This window comes from Drosophila yakuba, chromosome 3R, assembly GCF_016746365.2.
Source record: "Drosophila yakuba strain Tai18E2 chromosome 3R, Prin_Dyak_Tai18E2_2.1, whole genome shotgun sequence".
Taxonomy (NCBI): domain Eukaryota; kingdom Metazoa; phylum Arthropoda; class Insecta; order Diptera; family Drosophilidae; genus Drosophila; species Drosophila yakuba.
Window position 1 is genome coordinate 5,322,766 of NC_052530.2, and position 22,662 is coordinate 5,345,427.

A 22,662-nucleotide genomic window follows, 5' to 3' on the forward strand; every position below is an offset into this window, starting at 1 on the left:
AGCGTTGAAAGGGGACACAGCAAACTTTCACATTAGTAATTAATAAAGCTGTAGGGATGCGATGGCCAAAAGTTTTTGCCTCTGATAATTTTGATGTAGCCCGTGAAGTTCATGTAAATTAAATTACAAGCGGGTAGGCCAGCGGAAGAAACACCCCACATTCACATGCGCATCGCCGCATTGAATGGCAAGCGGAAAATGGGAAGTGGAAAGTGGAAAATGGGAAATTGAAACGAAGAAAATTATAATGAGTTCCGTTCCGTTCTTTCTCGCCGACGAGAAGCTCCAAGTTTATTTCGGACGGGCATCGCATCGCATCATGGGCTGCTGCATCGACTTCGCTGCCCGCCTATCCGACTATCCAACTATCCGACTATAGCCATCAGGATATCTGTCGGTTGAGCTGTCGCCATGATGTTAATTGCATGTACGAGTGCGGCCCCGATGCGCTTCTCCGCTCCTGCGAGACTACGAATTGGTATCGACATACACACAATTTGCATAATTGAAGTGAGCGAGAAATTGCAGCGCATGTAAAATGAGAATTTTCCCTTTCAAGCGAAAAACATCATTTTCATACAAAATGCAGTGATGTGTGGGTGTTATGTTAATGCTCTTGTTGTTATCCTCGCACAAAGACATTCAGCAATTGCATCCGCATCCACATTCAGAGTCCTGCAAATCACAAGGTAGCAGTGGATGGATGTCATGGATGCTGGGTAAATTGATTTGCCGCTTTCGCAGCTGAGTCGAGTTGGCATTGCGTTAATAACCAAATTATGCGTAAACAATATTAACAGACAGCAGCTTGAGTGCATTCCGCACGAGAACCCTTGCTCCCCTGGGCATCGACGCATCTTAAAGCTATTTTAATTAATTCCAGGCAACCGCAAGGCAATCAACTTGCGGTCAGGCGATGAAGTTTTCCACCATCAAATATTGATGGGGAAAACTCTGTCTTCGGCAGCGACCAAGCGTAAGCAGCTCAATTTCAAGCAGCTAGTTAAATATTTCACACTCTAGGGGTCACCCAGGGGGATGGATTGCAGAGAGGGGTGGGGTCCGGAAAAGCCGGAAAATCGGGGTGGTGGATGGAAAACTGTTGTATTGTTGTTCGGGCGCTGTTGTGTGTATGCTTTTATTGCAGTTTGGCAAACTTTTATCCCATCAAATATTAACAAGTTTTGGATATTTACATATCTCACATCTAACAACAGCATGGAGAGATGCTTCCAGCCTGTGAACACTGAGCGAAAAGCTAACATCTTTTGAAAATCCATCCCTTCTACACTACAGTTTTCAGTTGCAGAGCAGCCGAGGTACTAAAGTTGTAGAACTGCAAAATAAACGTTGTTTTAGAAGGGAAACGATGTAGCAAATGAAAGAGCAATACTTATTGTTTTATTTGTTAACATATAAATGATTCTTAAAATTCTGTCAATTGTTAGTTTTAAATTGTATGTGCTAGTTCGTAGATTTTGGTCCGAAAGAATAAAATTTAAACGAACATGGTTTTTGTTTTTGGGGAACTTTTCCCTTTTCCTCCGAACGCATTACCCCTTTACTATTTCACTACTGTGCGACAATAAGACATGCGCATTAGTGTGAATTTGTGGAAATGCTTTTACGCAACTTGTGCCACCAATTCGATTGAAAGTTTCGAGCCAGTTGCTTCGGCAAGCAAATTGAGACAAGTTTTGCTGCATTTTCTGGCCAGCAATTTGCCGATTATAATTTGATACTGATTGCCACGGCGCACGGGGCGTATGCGCAACGTGTCGCTGTGTTACTGGCGTGTGTCCTCTGCCTGCGGTTGCAACTGTGCCGCATTCATTGCTTGTTGCTGCGCGACATTAAGTGGCGCATTATGCACACTGAATGGGCGCGGTCATGGTTCTGGCCACATAAATCACTTGCAGGCAAACAAGCGCGCAACTTGGTTGCATTAAATTTGCATAACTTTCCGCTGTTCCTTCGAACGGCTCACTCAGTCCGGGCGCGCAGTTTGCGTTTAAAAACTTGAGCAACTTTTGCAGTATTCGCTAGTAGGTGGCCACCAAGCAAGCGAACCTGCAACATACAATGCGCTATTACCGCTGACAAGCAACAAATGTTTGCGGAAATCTGGGGAAATCTACGAGAAATCTAGGGGAAATCTGCTAAATGCACTTGCCATTAAGAACACCCAGGGGAATACGAGCTTAATTTGAATTCTGCAACCCGCTTTTATTGGCAAACTTCAATAAATTACACCACCATTAATCCCGGCTGCCAGGCGAAAACGTGACGCGAGTTCTCTACTCAAAGGCAGGAAGCCAGCGATTGCTTAACCAAACGACTTCGATTTCCATGTGTGCTTGCTTGTTTGTTTGCGTTTTCAATTTACCCGCCACAATGAAGAAAATTGGAACGGGGACTCGCTCATTTCGTTTGCCAAACGGGTAAACAATTTTCCACGCCAAAACGAGTTTCGCAAATTGATAATCATCGGCGTTGGGAACGGAAGCGACGACGAGTACACTATGAAATTGCTGAAAAAGGAATTTTGGTTCGTGTCTAAAGCGGTTGAATCAAGCAGGAATGAATGTCTGCTTCCACTGAATGAAAATGAAACGAAGTCGCTTAAATGGTACTCCGATCCGGATAAATCGGTCCTGTCCTTGTTCAAAACCGCATCATCTGCATAATGAAATCCATCCGTGGATGGCAATGATAAGCAAGTAAAAACAAAGCAGCGGAAAATCGCATTAAAATTAATTATGCTTTTTCATTTCGTTTCATTTCGAGAGTGCACACAGAAGATGACAAAAAACATTAAAATTTCTTTTTTTTGCTGGTCACCCATAGTTCTTAGTTACTATCTAGAGTTGTGACAGCTGCAAAATGAATACGACTATCATAAATATCAAAGCTTTGTGCCGACCGCGGAAAAACTATGCCATAAATTCATTGACAACACTGCGACTGGCCATCCGAGGAATTATGACATAAACTCAATTATAGAGCAATGGCGCACTGTTCAGCAGGTTAATAAAATGATGGCTAGCACCAGAATAGGCGGCAATTAATGGTAGAACGTGGCCCGGCGTTAGCTCTAACTGCCCCACCAAAGCCAAAGCCAAGGCGCCATGCACGAGTTGATCAAGAAATACAAGCGGAAATAACTACTCATTAAGCGCGATGGCCACGTAAACTGCCAACAGTCCATTGGGGGCTAGAAAATGGCGTCAGTCAGTGGGCAGTTGGGAATTGGGAGTTAGGAGCTGGGAGCTAGGAGTTGGCAGTGCAGCTGCTGCAAACTATAGACACGGAACGCTCGTGTGGTAATAGAAGTCATTACAATAAAACCAAATGAGCCCGAAGCAACAACCGAACTAGGAAATGGCCAAGAAAAGAAAGTCATTTGGCATTTGGCAGCTGGCTGCTGCTTTCAAGCCGCCGAGTCCGAATCTGCAGCTCTGGGATGAACTGGCCAAAATAAGCGCAGACAAATGGCAGACACGTAGAAGGCATCACGGGCAGCCAAGTCCAAGACCGAATCCTGCTTCGAGGTCAGGGCAGACAATCAAAATCCATTTGAGACGGAAATGAGTGAAATCAACATCAGCGTCGCCCTTTTGCAGATACTTTCATCACTACACTCGAAGAAACACCTTCCCGGGCTGAGTAAAGTGAAATGAAGTTTAACAATGGCTTCTTCGAATATTTATAGTATAGTTATTAATATATACTTTTGGTATACACACCTCTTTAAAATAGAGCGCCTAACTAACTGCTAATTGTTAATTAAATATTGTGACCTTAAGAAATGCATTTAATATCCAATACTACGATTAGTTATTTTTGTAAGTGTAGAAAATGGCTTCGGCTGCAGCAGGTCGTGCCATAACTTCACATGAGAAGGCGCATTTTTGTGGCAGAGGCAGAATTATTTTTGGGAAATGTCAAGGCTCCTTGGTGGCTTTAAAATAATTACGAAACACACAGAAGGCGGCACGGAAAGAGACGGGCATAGACAGAGAGGGACGGCGACAAGGAGTCGCTATGGTCTGGTCTGGTTTGCTGGATGGGGGATGGGGTAAAGGGAAGGGGGAAGGGAAAGGGACAAGCTGAACGCTTCATCGCCTCCATTCGACTTGCTCGGCTGGCTCGACTCCGTTAAGCTTTTGAGCGCATTCCTCAGCTTCTTCGGCATGCAAGTGAAATATGTTTTAATATTAAATTATTGTCGGCACGCCCCAGCTGCCACAACAAAACAACACACTGACCCCTCAGACACCCCCCTCGCACACACACAGGCACAAACACACAACCCGATTATATGAGGCACGTGCAGTTCAGGACGCATAATAATTGCCGGTTGATAGCTCGGCAAGAGCCCGGCCCATTGGGAGGATGCGTATCCTTTCGCATCTCGGATCGCTTTCCTTTGCCGGAAAACAGGGAGAGCAGAAAAAGCAGGAAAAGCCGCAAGGCCACAAGCCGTTGCCGATATAAAAGAAGAAGCTGTAGCTGTAGCTGTAGCTGTATCTGTATCTGAAGCTAAGCTGGGACGTACGCTCCAACTGAATTCCGAAAAGTAAAACTGGAATTTTTATTGCAAATTGCGAAATTTTAACTAAAAAAACAGAACGCAGCCAGTAAAAAGGATGAGCGTAGTCCTTGCCCCATTGTTCGGGAAATGCCTCACAATATGTTCAGTGTCACTGCAAGAAATTGCTACTCGTGCCACTGAAATCAATAGCACTGTGCCACAAATCACGTATGTATATTCGATTTTTTAAACAGTTACATTTTTTTACTGCTTATGTTGATCACTTATAAAAAATTCATCTACGAGTAGTTGTTGATTTTGTTTCATTTCTACTGAAAACTTTTGCTCGATTGCGCAGCCTAGTGTAACTTTCGCACAGCACTTTTGTGCATTTCGTGTGCAATCCCCTGGCGAAGATCAAAGTTGTAATTTGAATAATTTATTAAGGTTGAACTTCGTGCGCAGCGGCTAAGAAGTTGTCCAAAGCGCCTTAAAGGTAATAAACAAAACTCTTTCTTCTGCTTATGATTCACTGCCCAAAGAATGGCGCAAGAGGAAAAGCCGGAAGCAAATCATTGAAATGTTTCATTTCCTCAATTTGAGGTTGGCCAAAGTGGGCCAAAGTGGGGGCGGTGGGGAAACTCGTTCGCAAAGAGAAATAAAGCGGATTCTGAAAAAAAATAATTCCCAAGTAGCGCAAAGCGGACGATTATGGGAACTGAACGATTTTGCTGAACGAAGGGGATGGACTGAATGGGATGGCGGCAGGTGCATCAACAAAAGGTAAAATATATGCATAGAATATTTTCAGTATACGTGGAGCGTCAACGCTTTTCACTCAATTTCAAACTGCAAATCACTTCTCCCGCAGCCGCTTTCAATCGACAATATCCGTTTTTATATTTTTGGTTGGTTTTGTCCTTCGGCACGTTCAAGTGCAGGCATTAAATATCTTTTGCTCGAGTGCGTCCAAAAATGTTGTGAGAATTAAAGACGACAAATCACAAAATCGCTAGATCGCCAAATTGGTCAAAACAAGTGGAAAATCACAAATTGTGGCCGAAACAACCGAAACGTGGCCAAGAGGATAACCTCGCCGAGGGACACGCTTTACACTCGCATTGTTTTTTAATTTTATCCGCTTTGATTTTACTTTTTTTTTGGGGCTGACATCCCGATCCCGATTGATTAGGAGGCCACATTTGAGTATTGATTTACTCGTGCTGATACATCACGTATACGCACCGCTGGCCATGCTTGAGAACCCTGCTACTGGTGCCCTCATCCGCTCTTCCACTCGACTGGCCACGTATACCTGTTACCGTTTTTAGTTAAGACTTCCGATTTCTGTTTGAAGCACATCCTCTTTTCGAGTTTCAGGCTTCCGTTTGCTGTAATTTTCATGACTCACCCATCACTGGGTTCCTTAAAATGAAATGGGTTCTTCAAAATTGAACAAATAAGGTTGAATAATACTTACTACTACTTATTTATACAGTTAACTTGAATCATAGACAAGTGTGGACCAAATCCATATATTTGTCTTAATAATTATTCCTTCTTTTAGTCGCTTTTCGTTATATGTATATGTATATGTATATGTATATGTATATAGTAAAAAGAAACTCAATGGGGCACAATAATACCATTGGCAGGTCTGGACTGGACATGCGACACTGCCTGCCAAATTCTCTTTGATGCGTCAGCTCGTAAAAAATATACTCAATTGTTTTCTAATTTTCTCCCGGCGAATCCAATACGCTTGATGGCCAAGGCGTTGGGATACTTCTTTTATGCACGCAGCGCATTAAATTGAATTTTAAATGAAGATTGATTTTTGCGCCCGACCCGCAGCAATAGAAGCAAATAAAAGCCGAGAGGGAAAAGAGGAAGAGGAGACAAGAGCCCATGCCAAAGCCACTTGCCAAGAAACCAAAAATGAAATAAACCAAAGAATAAAAAAGGGGAGCCCAAAACAAATGCCGTCCATTGTAATTAGAGACAATGGAAGAGAAAATCCCTTGTGATTGCAACGCGCGACCCTTTTCGCCTTTTGGCCTCCCGAAAAAACACAACCTCGCGGTCCTCTCTTATCAAAATTAATTCAAATGCCTGAAAGAAACACAAATAATTAAAATTAATTATGTGGAAAATATTCAATAAGTTGAAAATTATGCAAACGAGCGCAAAGTAAACGCCCCAAAGATAAAACTAAGTGCAATATCCCCCCTTCGTCTGGCATTTCGGCCATTTCGGGCATTTCGGGAGCATCGAGCACTTTGTGGACCAAAAATATCTTTTCATACTTACCATTGATGGACACGGTCCCCTGGCTGATCGGCGAAACTGATAGACGGATGGATTGATGGTTGGATGGATAAATGGAAGGGTGCTGGGGAGGATGGACGGATACGCGTACTAAAAGATTGTCAAGCTGGCAATACTCGAAAGACTTGCCGAATACTTGACTCTATCAGCGGAATGAGAACGAATAGTTTGCGTTCGAGTTAGCAACAATTTCCGGCATTTCGTATATAAACTGAAGACCGAAAATGCGCCACACTCAGTGAGCTCGCATTGGTTCGTTTGGATTCGTTAGTCTGCCGCACGTTTTCCTACCGAAAGTAGCGCAGATTACTTAAAAATACCAAAACCGAAAAATTGGAACAACCTCTGCCGGCGGCAGTTTCTCAGTTTCGGATATTTTCAAATATTCCGACTCTCTGATCCGGCATTCCCCGTTCGCATCTGGTGCGAGTACTACGAACAGCTGCTCCCGGTGCTGCTTCGATTCCCATCCTCATTCCGCTCTGGGTGCCCGCGCTAAAAACATGAAATTGAAAATCAATCTGGCGTTCCTCCGCGCGACACTCGTCGGCCTCCTGTCCATCATCCTCTTGACACGGACCGCGCAATCCGAGGCCTTTGGAGGCGGCTCTTCAGGCAATGGGGCCGTCGTGTCGTGCAAAGAGCTGAGTAAGTGTCTAGGAATGTGGCTGAATACTTTCTGAAGCATTCGAGGAACTACCATGTTTGGTGGCAGATCGGAACATGGCCACTAGCAAGTGAAAATAAAATATATATATGCAATACTTTATCAAATAACTAATCGCTCAAGACCTTTTGTTTAATCTAATACTGCAATAAGCTGTTGAAAGCTTATTAGTGCGAATTGTTCCCGACTCTCAATTCAACTACAGTGTTATCAAAGAAATACTTTTAAAAAGAAGATTAAAGTTGATACTTAAAGTGTTACGTATTGTTCGACTCAGTTTAAAATATCAATGAATATTTAATTCATTATTTGAATTAATGTATACCTGATCAGTGCTTTTAATGTTAAATTTGACTTTGGACTTAATTTGATTGCATTATCAGCAGCTTGTTTAAAAAGTTTCCTTTCAACAAGTTAACCAAATTCTTTTTATTCAATTTCAGTTTAATTAAATGTTGTAGGTAAATAGCAATTAGAGCACACGCTTTAAGAATGAAACAATTTGGTAGTTGCCAAGATTAGTCCACATGCTGTGATTCTTTTTTTTTGCTTCGGGCCAGCCAGTCAATTTTGTCTGCCAAGTTGTTCTATTTTTCCGCTTATGACTACGTGGCCAGGGAATTATGAAATACATTGTCGTCCGCCTCGAGCGCCGTATGAATAAACAAACGTAATTGCACTTAATGAGGCGAATGGAGCACTTCCAGGCGGCGATTAACCAATGAATCCGCACTTTTTCAGACAACGTCAACTGCTACGTGGGCCGCAACGAGGGCAACTTCTGCAGCAGCAAGGATAAGACCAAGGTCGTCACTCGCTGGTATTTCGACAAGGGCGTCTGCAAGCCCTTCAACTACAAAGGATGCAACGGCAATCGCAACCGCTTCTGCACCCAGGAAAGCTGCGACACACGCTGCGGCGATTGATTGGCACATAGATATAGATACATCTCACCTAGGCGATAAGTTTGTACGCGTATGTTTAGCAAATAGAGATTGCTCCACACTTGAAAAACAGAAGGTCATGAATTATAGACACAATTGGCTTAACACTCAACCACTTTACACAATGGTGAATTATGATTTTGTCAAAACTCCCCAACTATTATTTTAAGAGTTAGGTGCTTTTATTAAAAATCTAAATAAACATTTAAAAAAAATACAATTTGAAAAACAATTTCAAGTTCTTTTACATTGTGCAAAAATTAACTTTAAGTGCAGGCACCAAACACTCAAGTGCTTAAGTGTTTTTACCTTTGATCACACGGATTTTGACTAAATGCCGCCCAAAAATAGACACCCAAATGTTGTAAGCTGTCAGCGGTGGATCGGCACTCTGTTCACTGTCAGGGCTGTATAAAAAGACGAAAAAAAGGCAAATAAAATAAAATAAAATGAAATAAAGAGGGCCTGCGGAAAAAATGCGCCAAATGTGCTTTCTGTCAGTGGCATATCAAATGGCCCTGACATCCGACTGACAGTGTCGCCAAGACGGCGACTTCCACTCATTCCGCGCTCCTAGTGGGCTTATGGTGCTCTATCCTCCGATGCTGACGTACTCCACCCACTGCTGCGGCTGGATCTTGTCGTGGAAAGTGAGATGCCCTACCACATACCCCAGCCCCACCCACACCCACCAGGTGACCGGTGTTTTGCACATCAAAGAGCCGTCATCTTTGTCCCTTCTTTGCTGCTATCGACTTACGGCTAATTAAAAAGATCCACTCTCACATCTCACAGCTGTGTTACCTGTTGACCAGGCCGGCTATCTGGAACAGCATTAATTGCACTGCCGGCATATGTCGGATTTGACAGGCCTTTGTTTTGGCCAGTAGGCTGTGCGAAAATGGCTTGTTTGCTGTGCACAAACAAATGCCAATCAAATGCATAATGGCATCGACGAACAAAACGATACGAAACGAAACAAGACGCCCAACATGACATGCCGCTGATGGCAGCACATTAATCTGTTTAAATGACAGCACTCAGGGTATTGGAAAAAAGTGAACAGAAAGAATTGGGAATGGGGAATTTGCGAAAGAAATCAACCTCGGGTTGTGCTAAAACTTCGCTGACGATGCCGGTAATTTTAACCAAACCAAAAAAAAAAATGGAATTGGGAACGTTTCTGCCGGCTAAAACCAAACTACTCAACGCATAATTTCGACAGAGAAAATTTCGCAAAGCGTGCAAGCAAAGCTACTTTTTTCGCCAGCAATTTGCATGAAATTAGTTTGCTCTCGGATCTAATTGGAAATTTAAAACGTACGAACGCACGCACACGGCGAAAAAGGAAACAAAGGCCACTTTGGGGCTATAATTGAAAAATGGCAAATCCACCAGGCATTAGCTCTGCGAGCCGAATAATCAGCGATTGTGCCATAAATGAAGCATGAGCCGGAAAAAATGAGAATCAACGAAAATTTAGCGCCGTAAAATGCTGAAGCCCAAATCTGGGCAGACATCAAATGCATGTAATTTGATTATTTATCACATTTTTGTACATTTAACGACGCAATTGAGTTTTATGTGACCAAGAATGTAGGAGAAGCCCAATAGCTTCCCTTCTGCGGCGGTAACGACGATGGCATGTAAATTTCAGAGGGTCCTTCTTCGATTCCGTTTGCAGCATTTTTGAGCATCCTGTAACGCTGCAATTCCATAAAACCGAAAACAGTCCTCGTTCCTCGCTTTGGTCAATCAAAAAAGTTTCGTTCCCCCTGGTGCCATCATGATGGCAAAAAACGGAAGCAGCAGGCAAAGAACTTTGACAAAGCTCGCAAAAGTATGCTATTCTAAATGTTTTGCTTAGATGGAAAGCAGAATTGTTGCTCTCGGTCGGTGCCTGTTGGGCTGTTTATTTATTTGTTGGATGCCTGATTTCGAATTGCATAAATGGAAGTATGCCATAAAGCAGGCCAAAGCCATGAGCCAAAGGAATTTATAAAACGCAAAATTTGCTTTTGTTTGCTCCCACAAAAAGTACACAAAATGTTGGGAATACAGAGCAGAGGAAATACAACCCACAATTTTTTCACTGACCCCTTTCCCTTCTTGCGATTTCGTGTTTGGTGTTTTTGCGCTTTGGCTCCCTAATCTGTCTTGCATGTGTTCATATAAATTTTGTGTTTATTCGGGTGCATTTCCACTGCGACGCACACTCAGCCGCAGTCGGCCACGTTTAGTGGCCATGGCTAACACATACACATGCACCAAACACACAGCACCAGCGAACACACTGGATTTCCCCACTAGCTTTTGGGGCTTCATTTCTGTTTATGTGTGTGAGTGTATCTGCCACACAGGGAGACAGCCAGCTGGCTCGGGTCAACTTAACTTCTGCAGTTGGGCTTTAACTATATTTCCGTTTAAATAATTTTGAGGTGCTTCTTTGTGGTTAAGTCTTAGATATGTTTGTGGCCCTTTTTCCGTCTCTTCCTCCGCCGTCTGGGATTGTATTAAAATTCCTTCCCGACCGAAGTGGAAACGAAAGTAGAAAGTTGCCAATGAAATTTATTGCCATCGACTTTCCAGCGACTTATAAAAAGTTTGCTTTCAGCAATGTTTTCCACTGACTTCACCTTCAAAATGCGCGCCAAAGCCCCGTCGAGAGAAGGAAGCTGTGGCGAAACTTAAACCCTTTGGCCAATTTAATTTCCCAGTCGTGGTTGTTGTTGCCTTTGTGTTTTCCACACAAATTGGTTTCTCATTCTGCTTGATTTCATGCACAATCTGGAGACGAGTTTCTCCAGGTGGCATTCGCATATCTACACTGACTCCCCCTCCAGAACAGTAACAGTGAAAAAAACTAGGGCTTTCTAGTTTCATAGCTCTGATTGCAAGCGTAATAGAAATTTTAACAAAAGGGATTTGGTAAAAATAAGGACTTGCTAAAATGTTTCATAAGCTTGAAAGTAAAGGTATTTGAAAATATGAAACAATAAAAATTAGAATAGAAATAATTTATCTGCTTTACTTAACGTAAATCATCAGAAATTCTTATTAAATCTTTGTTTATTACTTTTGGTTTCCTATGTGGAGACAAATGTTTTTCTTTCCGTCCAAAGTACTTTAAGCGGAATCGTGGCACCTGCACGCTGGCTCAGACCACTTGACTTGTTATCTGCTTTTGGCCGATCAGCTCACTTGCACTTGTTGCCACTCGAGCTTCTTATTCGCTGCGTGGGCGTGGCTTTATCTAAAGCTATTCTGGGATATATATGTGTATATATATATATATATCCCGCCCGGGGTATGCTCTTATTTATTTAGCTGGAATTTCGAGTTTCTGATGCTTGCTCACGGAATCGAAGTGTGTGACAAAAGCAAACAAGCTGGCGCAACTGCACCATTATGCTGCCGCAACGGTTGCAATCCCCGGACGCATCCTGCGAGATGGTCCTTGTTCCTTGCAAAAATCTGGCAAGAAGTTTCTAGCCAAGATAAGCCCCTAAGAACCAATGTTGAATTTAACTTATCCATTCTGTAAAGCAAAAATGTAGATCATTAGCACAAAAACTTCAAACTAAAAATATTAACTATCTAAACAAGTTCAAATCGAAAGCGGATTATATCTTTACAAAAAATAAAAATGATATAATAAAAGTATACCATTCCTTTATTTTCGTTATGAAAGGGAATTTAATAGTTGTTAATTGTGAAAGCGGACCTAACAAAGCTGATGCCGCAGAAAAATATTTTCATAAAGTTTGTCTTTTAACTTGATAACAACACTGAATAACAAGAAGCAAGCAGAAACCAAATATGAAGATTGTACAATTGATTTACCATGTCCTTTAATGAAGGACCCTACTAGGCGCGAAAATATTTTTAGATTGCATTATAACTTATCCAGTTCGCTTTAATTTTGTTTTGCACACATGGTATGGTAATAGAGTAATGTCGCCTTTGCTTTCGCAAAAAGAAATTAAAATATTTATACGCACCCACATGGCGGGGCAAGGGGAGACTAGCATATTAAATTAAATATAAAACTACTCCAAATAACATCAGCAGGCAATTTCTATTTAAATTTCGCCTTGGGTCCATTGCTGCACGTAGAAGATAAAAATATATGCAGTAGTAGTAGTAAGGACGAAAAAAGTAAGGTACACGGTCCTGGGCTTTTGGGGCGTGGCAACAAACATATTGCTGACAGAGTTAAGCAACAGCTCTTCTCGCAGTAAATGAATGAGTGAATGGCTGATGATGCGCAAGTTTGTGTGAGCCGAGTGTGTGTGGGTGTGTGAGCATCCTGACTGGCTGTGCGTGTGAGTTAGTGTCAAGTCAGGGACATTTAGTAATTCCGCAGGCATATCAAGGACAACGTACTCATAAATACCAAAGGCAAATGCCACAGAAGCAGCAGCAACAACAACTGCATCCTTGTCCCTTCTCTTTCCTTACACTCCCTCTCACCCTCTCTCTCTCTCTCTTATTCTGCCTCGTCTGTCTGTTTGTATTTGTATGTATGGAATTTTTAACTTCATTATCGAACCCGGCTGCCATTTCCTCTTCCTTCTTCAGGGTTTCCTTGGCACGGAGAAAAATGTCGCCCAAAACTGTCATTAATTTTAATTGGATAACGAAAGCAAGTGAGATTTGAAATCACGCATTAGGGTGTAGCAACGTATATAAACACAGGTATCGTATTATTTTAGTACACACGGTTACCTAGTGCACTATATTAAGTCATTTGTGAAATGGAAAATAAATTACATAAATGAATAACAAAAAATCATGAATTTTTTAAAACTTAAATTAGTTATTCTCATTGTCCCACTCATGAACTCTATGTATCTCCCAATTATTGTTAGTTAGGTGGCCGCTGCTGAGTTCTTGGTTTTCATTCGGTCTCCGGACTTGCTTAGCATATTTCTCCGTGTAATCATTGTCTCCAGCAGCATTACTCAACATCTTTGGAAGTGCGAGGCTCAACGGCATGCATACCTAATGCCCAATGATGTGCACACGGGACCCTCGACGAGGACGACAAACGACGTGCCGCTTCTCCATCATTGTCGCTGCCAGTTGTCAGTCAGGGAGTGCGGAGTCCGTAGTGCGTAGTCTCCGGATGAGTGGATTCGCATTCGCAGTCGGATTCGGATTCCCGGGTGGATCCGTCCGCCTTGCAAGACATTTAAAAAATCATTAATCTCATTTCTGGCCAGGATGGCGTCGGGACTATAAAGCGGATGCCACTCGATGTACCACTGGTCGTTTCCTAATCCAATTGCTTGAAAATTTTTCAATTTTGTACCCTATGGCTTGGCCCATAAATTCATTTGCTGTCCGCCAATGTTTTGTTATTTATTCGACTCAAGCACGTTTTGCTGCGTGGCAATTTCTACACTTTTAGCGCCGCGCTGCCAACTTTTCGCAAAACCAGGACCTTAAAATGATATGCCACGCCCACCGCTCACAACTCGAAGTCCTACAACTGTAGAGGCTGTCAGCAGTCGAGCGGCACTGAAACTGAAAGGGCACGCGATTTATAGCACACCTAGGCGAAAGTTTTGCATGGGAGGTGTGTGTTTCCAGCACGTTTGCTCAATGAGCAAACAAATAGGGGATTGGGGATCCGGATTCGAATTCGGAATCGGGTACGGATTAAAAATTAGAATGGGAGGTATTACGGCTACGTCCGACCGCGAGAATGGGAATTGAATTTATAGCGTCTATTTATTTGTGCGTATGTCAATGCCAAATGGCGGTGGCGCCTCCAAGGTCGGCCACGGTGCGTATGAGTGATATTTGTTGTGGCTGGCTGCGCGCGCTCGAAAGTTAAATTTAATTAATTATGTGCCGCTGCCTGGAAAATTGTATATAGACTTTTCGCTAGCTGCCTGCCTGGCTGGGTTGGAAACGAAATGAATGCAATGATTTATGAACAATTCCCCGGGGGCAATGATTCGTTTCGCTATTTTGTCTGTTCCGTTCTGCTTTTCCAGCTGTACTTTCAGCTTTCGCTTTCTGCGTGCAATTTTGACGCGACGAGCGACTCAAAAGCGCAACATGAGAATTTATTTGGCTCACATTTGTCTTCCGCCGACACTCACTCACATGCACACACCCTCACCACCGCACTCACACACACACTCACATTGCCATGGCCGCTCCACATGGAACATTATTAATAGTTCTGGTGGCGCCTGCAATATCCTGTCAAATTAATTTCAATTTAATTAAATTTTTTCACTTCACTCAAAGCCAGAGAAATAAATGAAAAGTCCGTGTCAAATAAATGTTAAAAAATTGACTCATTGCAAAGCATTCGACCTCGCCGCACTGCCGTTTTCTCGCTCAACTCCTTTGGCGGGGAAGTCAGCGAAAAGGAATCACAGCTGCAGAAATATTTACAAGCATTTGTTTTGCACCCCTGACGTTTGCAAGTACGTGCGTGTGTGTGTGTGCATGGGTATGCGTGGGCCTGCGGCGTTGCGAATTTCTCACGCTTCGCAGTGAAGCCATTTTTCGCCGAAATCCCATCGCCACTGCACCCCAAAAACCTCCAGGAACTTGTGCTTGAGCCATTTGCCATCGCAATAGTTCAGCTTTCCTGCTGCTCCTGCTGCTGTTGCTCCAACGCTCATTTATCAATATGTCAGCTGTTGTATAACTATTAATGTTGCCAGCACTCCACCTCCGACTGTTTTCCTTCGAAGGCTCGCGTGGGTACAGTTGGGGTCACCAAAAGAGTTCAGAGAGTCAAAGTGTTTTATGTGCCCCCTTTCCCGACCGAACCGACAAATACTTTGTAGTGAAATCAATATTGCTTCATGAATAGAGGAAATACGTGAGAATATGGTGATTTCACTCTGGCAAACATGTGTATTTTATTATAGTTTTACGAGTATTTACAAAATCTAACCTAATGTCACAACCTCTAACCTCTTTTCCTATTATTAATATGAAAGTAAAACTGAACTGAACTGACTTCTATATTTTCCATCACAGCTGTGTATAGTCCGTTAAGCAAACTTAGCCAACTTAGCAAAACTTAGGAGGCATCAAATGCGCCCGGACTAATTTACAGCAATTTATTTTCATTCCACAGCCCGATGCATCAAGCTGGTTTTTCGAGAGCGAGACACATCTCGAGATTAATGCAAAATGCATTAGCATTAATAAATGATCGCTTTCAGTTGGCCGCCCGCTGCTCGCTGCTCGCTCGCATACTTGAATGATTGGCTTCTGCAGGCTTTGGACTTATTAATCATGCAGGCGAAATCAAATGTCAACGCTGCGTATGAGTGACGTTGCAAAAGGACTCTCTGCTGATTGAATTGCGCATTTGCCGTGATTCATTAAACAAAACACTCGATGCTTAATAAATGCACCCAAAGTGCAAATAAATGCATTTACCTTTAAATGGATTACCCGCTTAATAGAGCAGACTCAGCGCTTTGGCCGGTGGAAATTAAAAATGCTTTTTCATAAATGGTCCGAATGCGGCGGTATGCGGGGGTTTAGTGTCTGTCAATTCTCTGGCATTCTCTGGCTGCCTGGCATTTCATTTGATTGCAACAAATGGTGCTTCGGGGAGCTTCGTTGGGGGTGGAACTGGGACCCCACCCACATATATGGTACATATAGGGTCTTTTGTGTACTTTTATTTTCGCTACCCCCAAACCGGCATTTTCGCCTTATTTCTTATTTGCTTGTCAAACTCATCTGCGGCCCCGGAGGGGTGGGTAGGTGGGTTGGGAGGGCTTGTCATTCGGCATGTGGGCATAAAAAAAATAATTCAAATTATGGCAAATGGGACCAGATTTTAATAAAATTCAGCAACAAAAAGCAATGAAAAATGCAAGCAGACAGGACAGAAATCACAGAATCAGGAAATACGCACACAGATACTCGGCGAAATGTCAACAGTGAATGGTGAAAAAACGGAAAGAGAAAGATGGAAGCGCAGCAAAACTTTCCACAGAAGAAGCTCCGCAAATGACGCGTTATATCCGATACAATTTCCACAAATTAATTCGCTGATGAATTTTAAAGCATACGAGTATTTAAAACGGCTTCAATGCTTAATCAGGAAAACAAGAATTAAGCTCCCTACCGATACACTTTTTATTGAATATTAATTATTAACGAGCTGTTGCTGCTCGAATTTGAACTGCATCGCCGATAAGAGAGGAAACATCTCCACAATATGTAAATTAATAATAACATAACGAAGCGCACACAAAACAAGAAGGAACCGAAGCAAAACAAGCCGCATTAATTCATGAGGTGGCTGTCAATGGGATTTCCGGTTTGCAACTTCCGCTTTTCGCGCTACCCCAATGACAGGCACATATGTATTGCGTGAGCAGTGCCGCTGTACTGCTATCTCATTCACTATTAATGCAAAACTTGTATTGGTAAGAGCAAATTGAAAATTTAAATGAAAATTCCATTGTCAACATGTCACAGCAAATTAATGCGGCGCGCCAAATCCGCAGATTTCTGGTCGCAACCTTTTGAATTATTTAAAAATAAAAGTTAAACTGTTTTGACTTCAGCATCGGTTTGCATATATTGCGGAGAATTTTTTCAATGAAAGTGTTTTTTTAAGGGTTACAATTAACTTTAGTTAATGAACGAACTATTTGCATAACTTAACAAGCTTTAGCCTAACACTTTTTAAATAGTAAAGCCTTCGTGACAGGTAGTTATATCATTAATAAAATTTGCAAATAAAATTAGCGTGTGTAATTAGTGGGTATTATAAATTTTAAAATGCCTGATCCATTTCAGTCCGCCTGTTTGGATTTTGTTCTTATAATAACGGATTGCAAGTAGCCGGAATTAAAAGCAAATATTTTTCAGCCAGAAAAAACACTTAGCAACGAAACAAAATGAAAAGGGCGGAAAACGCGGAAAAGTACAAAAAGCCATACACTCAACAAGCTAAAATATTTGCTTAAACGCATATTTACTTGCCAAAAAAAGGAAACCGAGCAAAATTGGTTGGCAAACAGGGGCGGAACAAAAACATCAGCAACGCCAACATCATTTGCCGAAATCAATTTTCCCTTGCGACCGGAAAAAAGATGTATAAAATGCAGCAAACAAATCAAAATTACCAAACACAAATGCGCAGGGCGGCCAAACGACAAACGAGTCACAACTCCAATGTGTGTGCAACAGCAGGAAGAGAAAAACATGGCGCCACGTGGTGAGGGCGGAAATTCGAAGTGATTGCTCGAGCCCACATTGAAGCCCGGGTGGCAATGGGAAGTGGAAATCCCCAAGGAAGGGGGAGCCGCAGGGAGCCGCAGGGAGCAGCTGCATTTCCCTGCGAACTCTGGCCTCTTGCTGGCGAAATTTGAGGAGCATGTCATGCATTTTAAATTGTGCAATCGGGGGCACAATTAAATCCTGCAGCAAAATGCATTTTAATTACCCACCATTGCCGCACCAGATGTGCGTGTATTTGTGCTCGTTTGATCAACCTGTGGGGCTGATGGGGATTGCGGGGGGATTAAATTATGAACAGAGCGCTGCAGAGGCTCCTTTGCAGCTACAAGCGCCTGCGGGTCAGAGGTCATCGCTTGGCTGGCTCCGCACCTGGAGTGGCCGCTATTCACGTGGCCGCCACTGTGGTCAGTCGACCGCAATGCAAATAATTCACGTTAAGTCCGTGCAGTGCATCAAAGGAGCATCTTCTCCCTCTCTCTCTCTCTCCCTCTCTGGTATCCCAGCTCCACTGTCAGTGGAATATCGCGTATACGCCTGCGAAAGGCAACCGCATGTGGTCTCGGTCGTAATTTATGATTACAGGCACCTCAGACCCAGACCCAAACCCAGGACCAGAAGCAGATCCAGAACCAAACCCACGCCCACACCGCTGTAATACCCACTAGAGTGCGGCTGAGTGGTTCCACCCATCCGACACCGCTGTCATGGTCCAGGAACCAAAGAGGAGGACACTTACGGTGGTGCGGGAGTCGTCAACACTTTACGGCTATTAAAGGACTCGGCTTAGCCTGAATTAATGGCGGGGCATTAAAATCACAGATTAATGCCAGGCCTGTGCGATTTGTTTCACGGATCTGCCCCGAGCGATTTCAATAACATACAACAAAACTCAAACAGAAATGGAATAACAACTGCTCAAGTTTCGCCCCCAGAACGAGAAAAAAACACATAAAAAGTATAAAACTTTTGCCAACCTCATCGATGAGCTGATAAGTGGCAATTGAGACTTCACGCGTACGTGTGCGGGTGTATATCTCACTCTTTATATATGTATGTATATATATATAGGTATATATCGGTGCAAAGTGCCAAAGTTGAAAAAGTTATTTGCATGTAAATTTGTTGTTAAGATCACAAATGTAATACAAATAGCAGGAAAAAGCTCAAAGGCAACTTTAGACAAAAGTCAAATGATTAAGATGGCAAGAAAGTGCGGTCTTTTCGCAGATGGGCGGATGGTGATAAGCGAAAGGCTGCCTAATAGCCGGTTAAATGGAGAAAGTGCAAATGAAAAGAGTTTCATTAGCAAATGCTATGTGGAAAACCCTTCCACCGAACCTGCGCGCCAACACACGAACATTGATGAGAGTTTTGTTTAGCCGCACACCCACATACACCCACCCATACATTACACATCGCGAATGGAGGCGGTGTATTTCCGTTTCCGCTCAACTGGCAAAATTCATTAAGCTCGGCAAAGTGGCCGCCCATCCAGGCACTCCATCACAAGCTCACTCGATGGCTCAATCAATGCCGTGGGCTCAATAAACTTTCATTAACTTCATTCGTCACTCAGCCAGTCAGTCAGTCAGTCATTCAGTCATTCAGTTATTCAGCTAGACTGGGTGCGACCTGTAAGTGTTTTGTAAACATGACTTATACAATTGGCTGCCAACATTTTTGCACAAATGCATGGCCCCATGCCGACATATCAATAAACTGAGAGTTTCCCAATCGGAAATCAAATTGCAACAGCATCGGGAATAGGAGCAGTACACTGCGAAAATCATTCAAGCACATGTGACTAGTAAAGATATAAACCATTTCAGGCCTTCACTTTTATTAAATTATTTATTTTGTTGTGTAATATCATTCATCTTGTGGAAGGGAACAATTGTCAAATAAAATTTGCCTTTAGTTAACACTAAATTATATCTTTCCACATAAATAAATATATACATATTTTTATATATTATAAATATTTGTTATTTTCTTATATTTTTTTGTAACACATTTGAGTTGATGAGAACTAGTTACTGAAATTAGATTATTATGATAAATAAATGTCATTATTAAAATATCGAATAGAATAAAATAGAATAGAATACATAGATAGAATGACAAAGCAGATAGCCATATATTTATTCCCTGTGTAGTAGTGCACTCCCTTAAACTTAATGATACAATAGCCATATGTATACTCCCTGTAGTAGAACTCTTAGAGTGAATAAACTTGGTCCACGGGCAATCGGAGGGCCAAAACAGTCTGTCAGAAGGCAGGAGGTAAATGCAAAAATCCCAATTACAAGCCGATTTCGTGGGATCTGGCCCCGGATCACCTGAATCAGTCGAAAATTTAATTGAGCATTCAAAGACGCAGTGACACGTGCGACAGACGAAATGCGTCGCCAGGAATCGGGAGTTGCAGGGCCAGCCGAAGGACTCTGCTCTAAGCAATGCCAATGCCAATAGAATGGGAATGGGAGAACATCGAGACACCAGGTTCATTCAATCCCAGTGCCAAACTCGAATTGCTGCTGTCAGCCGGGAATGAGAACGTTGCCAGCAAAATTTATCCCTCAGTTTGTGTTTGTCACTCTATTCCGGCTTAAACTCCGGACTCAGCTGCTGCTGCTGCTCCTGGCATTGATCCTTCAGTTTTCTGCCAGCGGCAGGAGTCGTGAGTCGGGAGCTGGACCTGGGAGCTGGATGCCCAACATGATTGGCAGTTCAGGTGGAGGCTTAGCCCAGTAACGAATGTCCAAAATGCAACCATGTCCCGTAACCTGACAATTTTTTTCGTCCACACCTGACCCTGTTTACCCATCCTGCTTCAACAGCTGTCATCGCGCTGTCATTACAGCAAAATATAAGTTTGGTAACCATTATCACAGATATACAATAAAAGCTTTGTAACAGTATTTTAAATAATTCATTCATGAATATAATTTGATTAATCCAGTGTTATTCACACTAAGCCTCAATAAATTCAATTCAGTAAATGATTAGAGCTAATAAGACGACGAGCTTCGCAGCAAAATCATTACGTTCATTTGTTATTAATATTCCTCAATTACAATATGTTTAATCAATTACATTACTTGGAATTACATTAAATGGAAGCAATTCCAATTGAAGCTTGCCGCAAGGTGAAAACTTTGCCCTGGAACGTTTACTACCCATAATTAAGCTAGTTGTTTTACAAGTAAACAATTCAGACAAAAGTGATTAACACGAATCCACATAAATGTAATTTACTACGAAACAATGTTTTTTAAATGAGTATTAGGAACATACCAATGGTGCTTTTCTTTCCGTGTAATTCCCGGAGCTCCTTGGGCAAAGATCAATGCTCCGAACTGGAGGTCCTGGCCAACAATTACAGGCCTCTGGGGCAAAAAGGAGTGCTGATTTGGCTTCAAAGCCGTCACGTCGCCAACTAATTATCAACATAATTAAAAGGTGCCGTGACAATCCCCGGCGGGTCCGAACCACTGACTGATTATTGGCAAAAAGTGTTTAAGTGTATTTCATTTTACTCGGTGCAGTATTTTCCTTTCTAATTGAATCACGTTCGCCGCGGACTGGGACTTTGGCCAAAATGGGCTCTCCCCTCTGCCCCACATTTTTCTCACAGATAGTTCCTCCGAGGCAGACACGCCCACTTCAGCTGACTTGAGCCCACAATCAACACGCACGTGGGGCGTCCTGGGGGACGAGCAACTTAATCATCATCAAGTCAACATTAGTCACACCCACAGCGCGTTATCCTTCAGGCTTACACATGTGCCTGGAGTGGTGGCGGAGGTGCGGAATGAGACTCAAATGTCATTGCAAATGCCATTTGCAAGTCCCTTTGATGGCCACGACAATGAAGACATTTGGCCAAGAGAGCGAAGCCCAGCCTAGTGGCGGAACAACAACTTCTGCCTTTGATAGTTGCATTAAGCTGATAATTATGTCTAATGCTATTTGTTGATAGTTTAGGGGAGTCTGATCCTTGCGGGGATGTGGTATCTGGAGTGCAGTATTTAGTATTTAGGCCCAGCTCATCAGCTGCACTTGGTGATTAGCCAGGGTATACACATACATCTAAACTGTGGGCATTATCCAAAGCCGATGGGGAGGTGCGGGGATTCCACCTAGGTATCCATTTCAAAAGGTTAATTACGCACGTTTGCATATCACGCGCCACATGCCGACGCCTTCAATGTTTATCTAAATTGTTATTGCCACCGACAGTGGCAGTGGCATTGGCGGAATGCGTGGCCTGATTGGGGTGAATGGATAACCCTGGTTTCCCCTTCGATAACATTGCAATTTAATTAAGTCACGCAGCATTTCGATTTGAGCTTTAAATTAAACATGCACAGGAACTAGATTTCCCTAATGAGGGGCCAACTTGTTTGGACATTTGATTGGATTCAAAGCATCGTGCCCCGTTAGTTGTCGTTAAATTGGATTCTTTCGTGGTGCAGATGCAAACTTCTGCGGACATCGTGGTTATAAATGAGCGAAAGCTGAACAGATCGATGTTATTTTTAGCGATTTATTTCGCTTCGCCTTTGAATTGCTGACATATTAAGTATTTTTTGCCTGCTAATGCTCTAGATCGTTCTAAAAATGTTCCATTTACGAGTTGCAGTGAGAAGTTTCAGTTATGATGTAGTACATATTATAACTCGAATTATCCAATTTCAGATCGGACTTGTATCTCAATAAAAATATCAACGTGGTGTAAATTTAAATATATAAATATTCAATATTTTCATGCCACCAAATCAATTTATGTTTTTAATTCAGAACGTAGGTTACCTAGAAAGCATTAAAACCGCTCTTTTTGCCAAAGGTGTATTTTTAAACATTTAAATATCGTTAGCCTCTGTTTTCGCAGTGCCTGAGCTGTCTAGAACTCCGCTGTCAACCCGTTTCTTTGTTCGCCGCGC

At 42.5% G+C, this 22,662-nt stretch overlaps 1 protein-coding gene across 1 annotated transcript; it reads left to right on the forward strand.

The window, feature by feature from the left end:
* Positions 1 to 7,093: 7,093 nt before the first annotated feature.
* Positions 7,094 to 8,705, forward strand: LOC6535614 (kunitz-type serine protease inhibitor Hg1). Its single transcript, XM_002096206.4, has 2 exons — positions 7,094 to 7,510; positions 8,271 to 8,705. Exons 1-2 carry the CDS (start codon positions 7,366 to 7,368, stop codon positions 8,453 to 8,455), a joined length of 330 nt encoding a protein of 109 aa, XP_002096242.1. The 5' UTR covers positions 7,094 to 7,365; the 3' UTR covers positions 8,456 to 8,705.
* Positions 8,706 to 22,662: the final 13,957 nt, after the last annotated feature.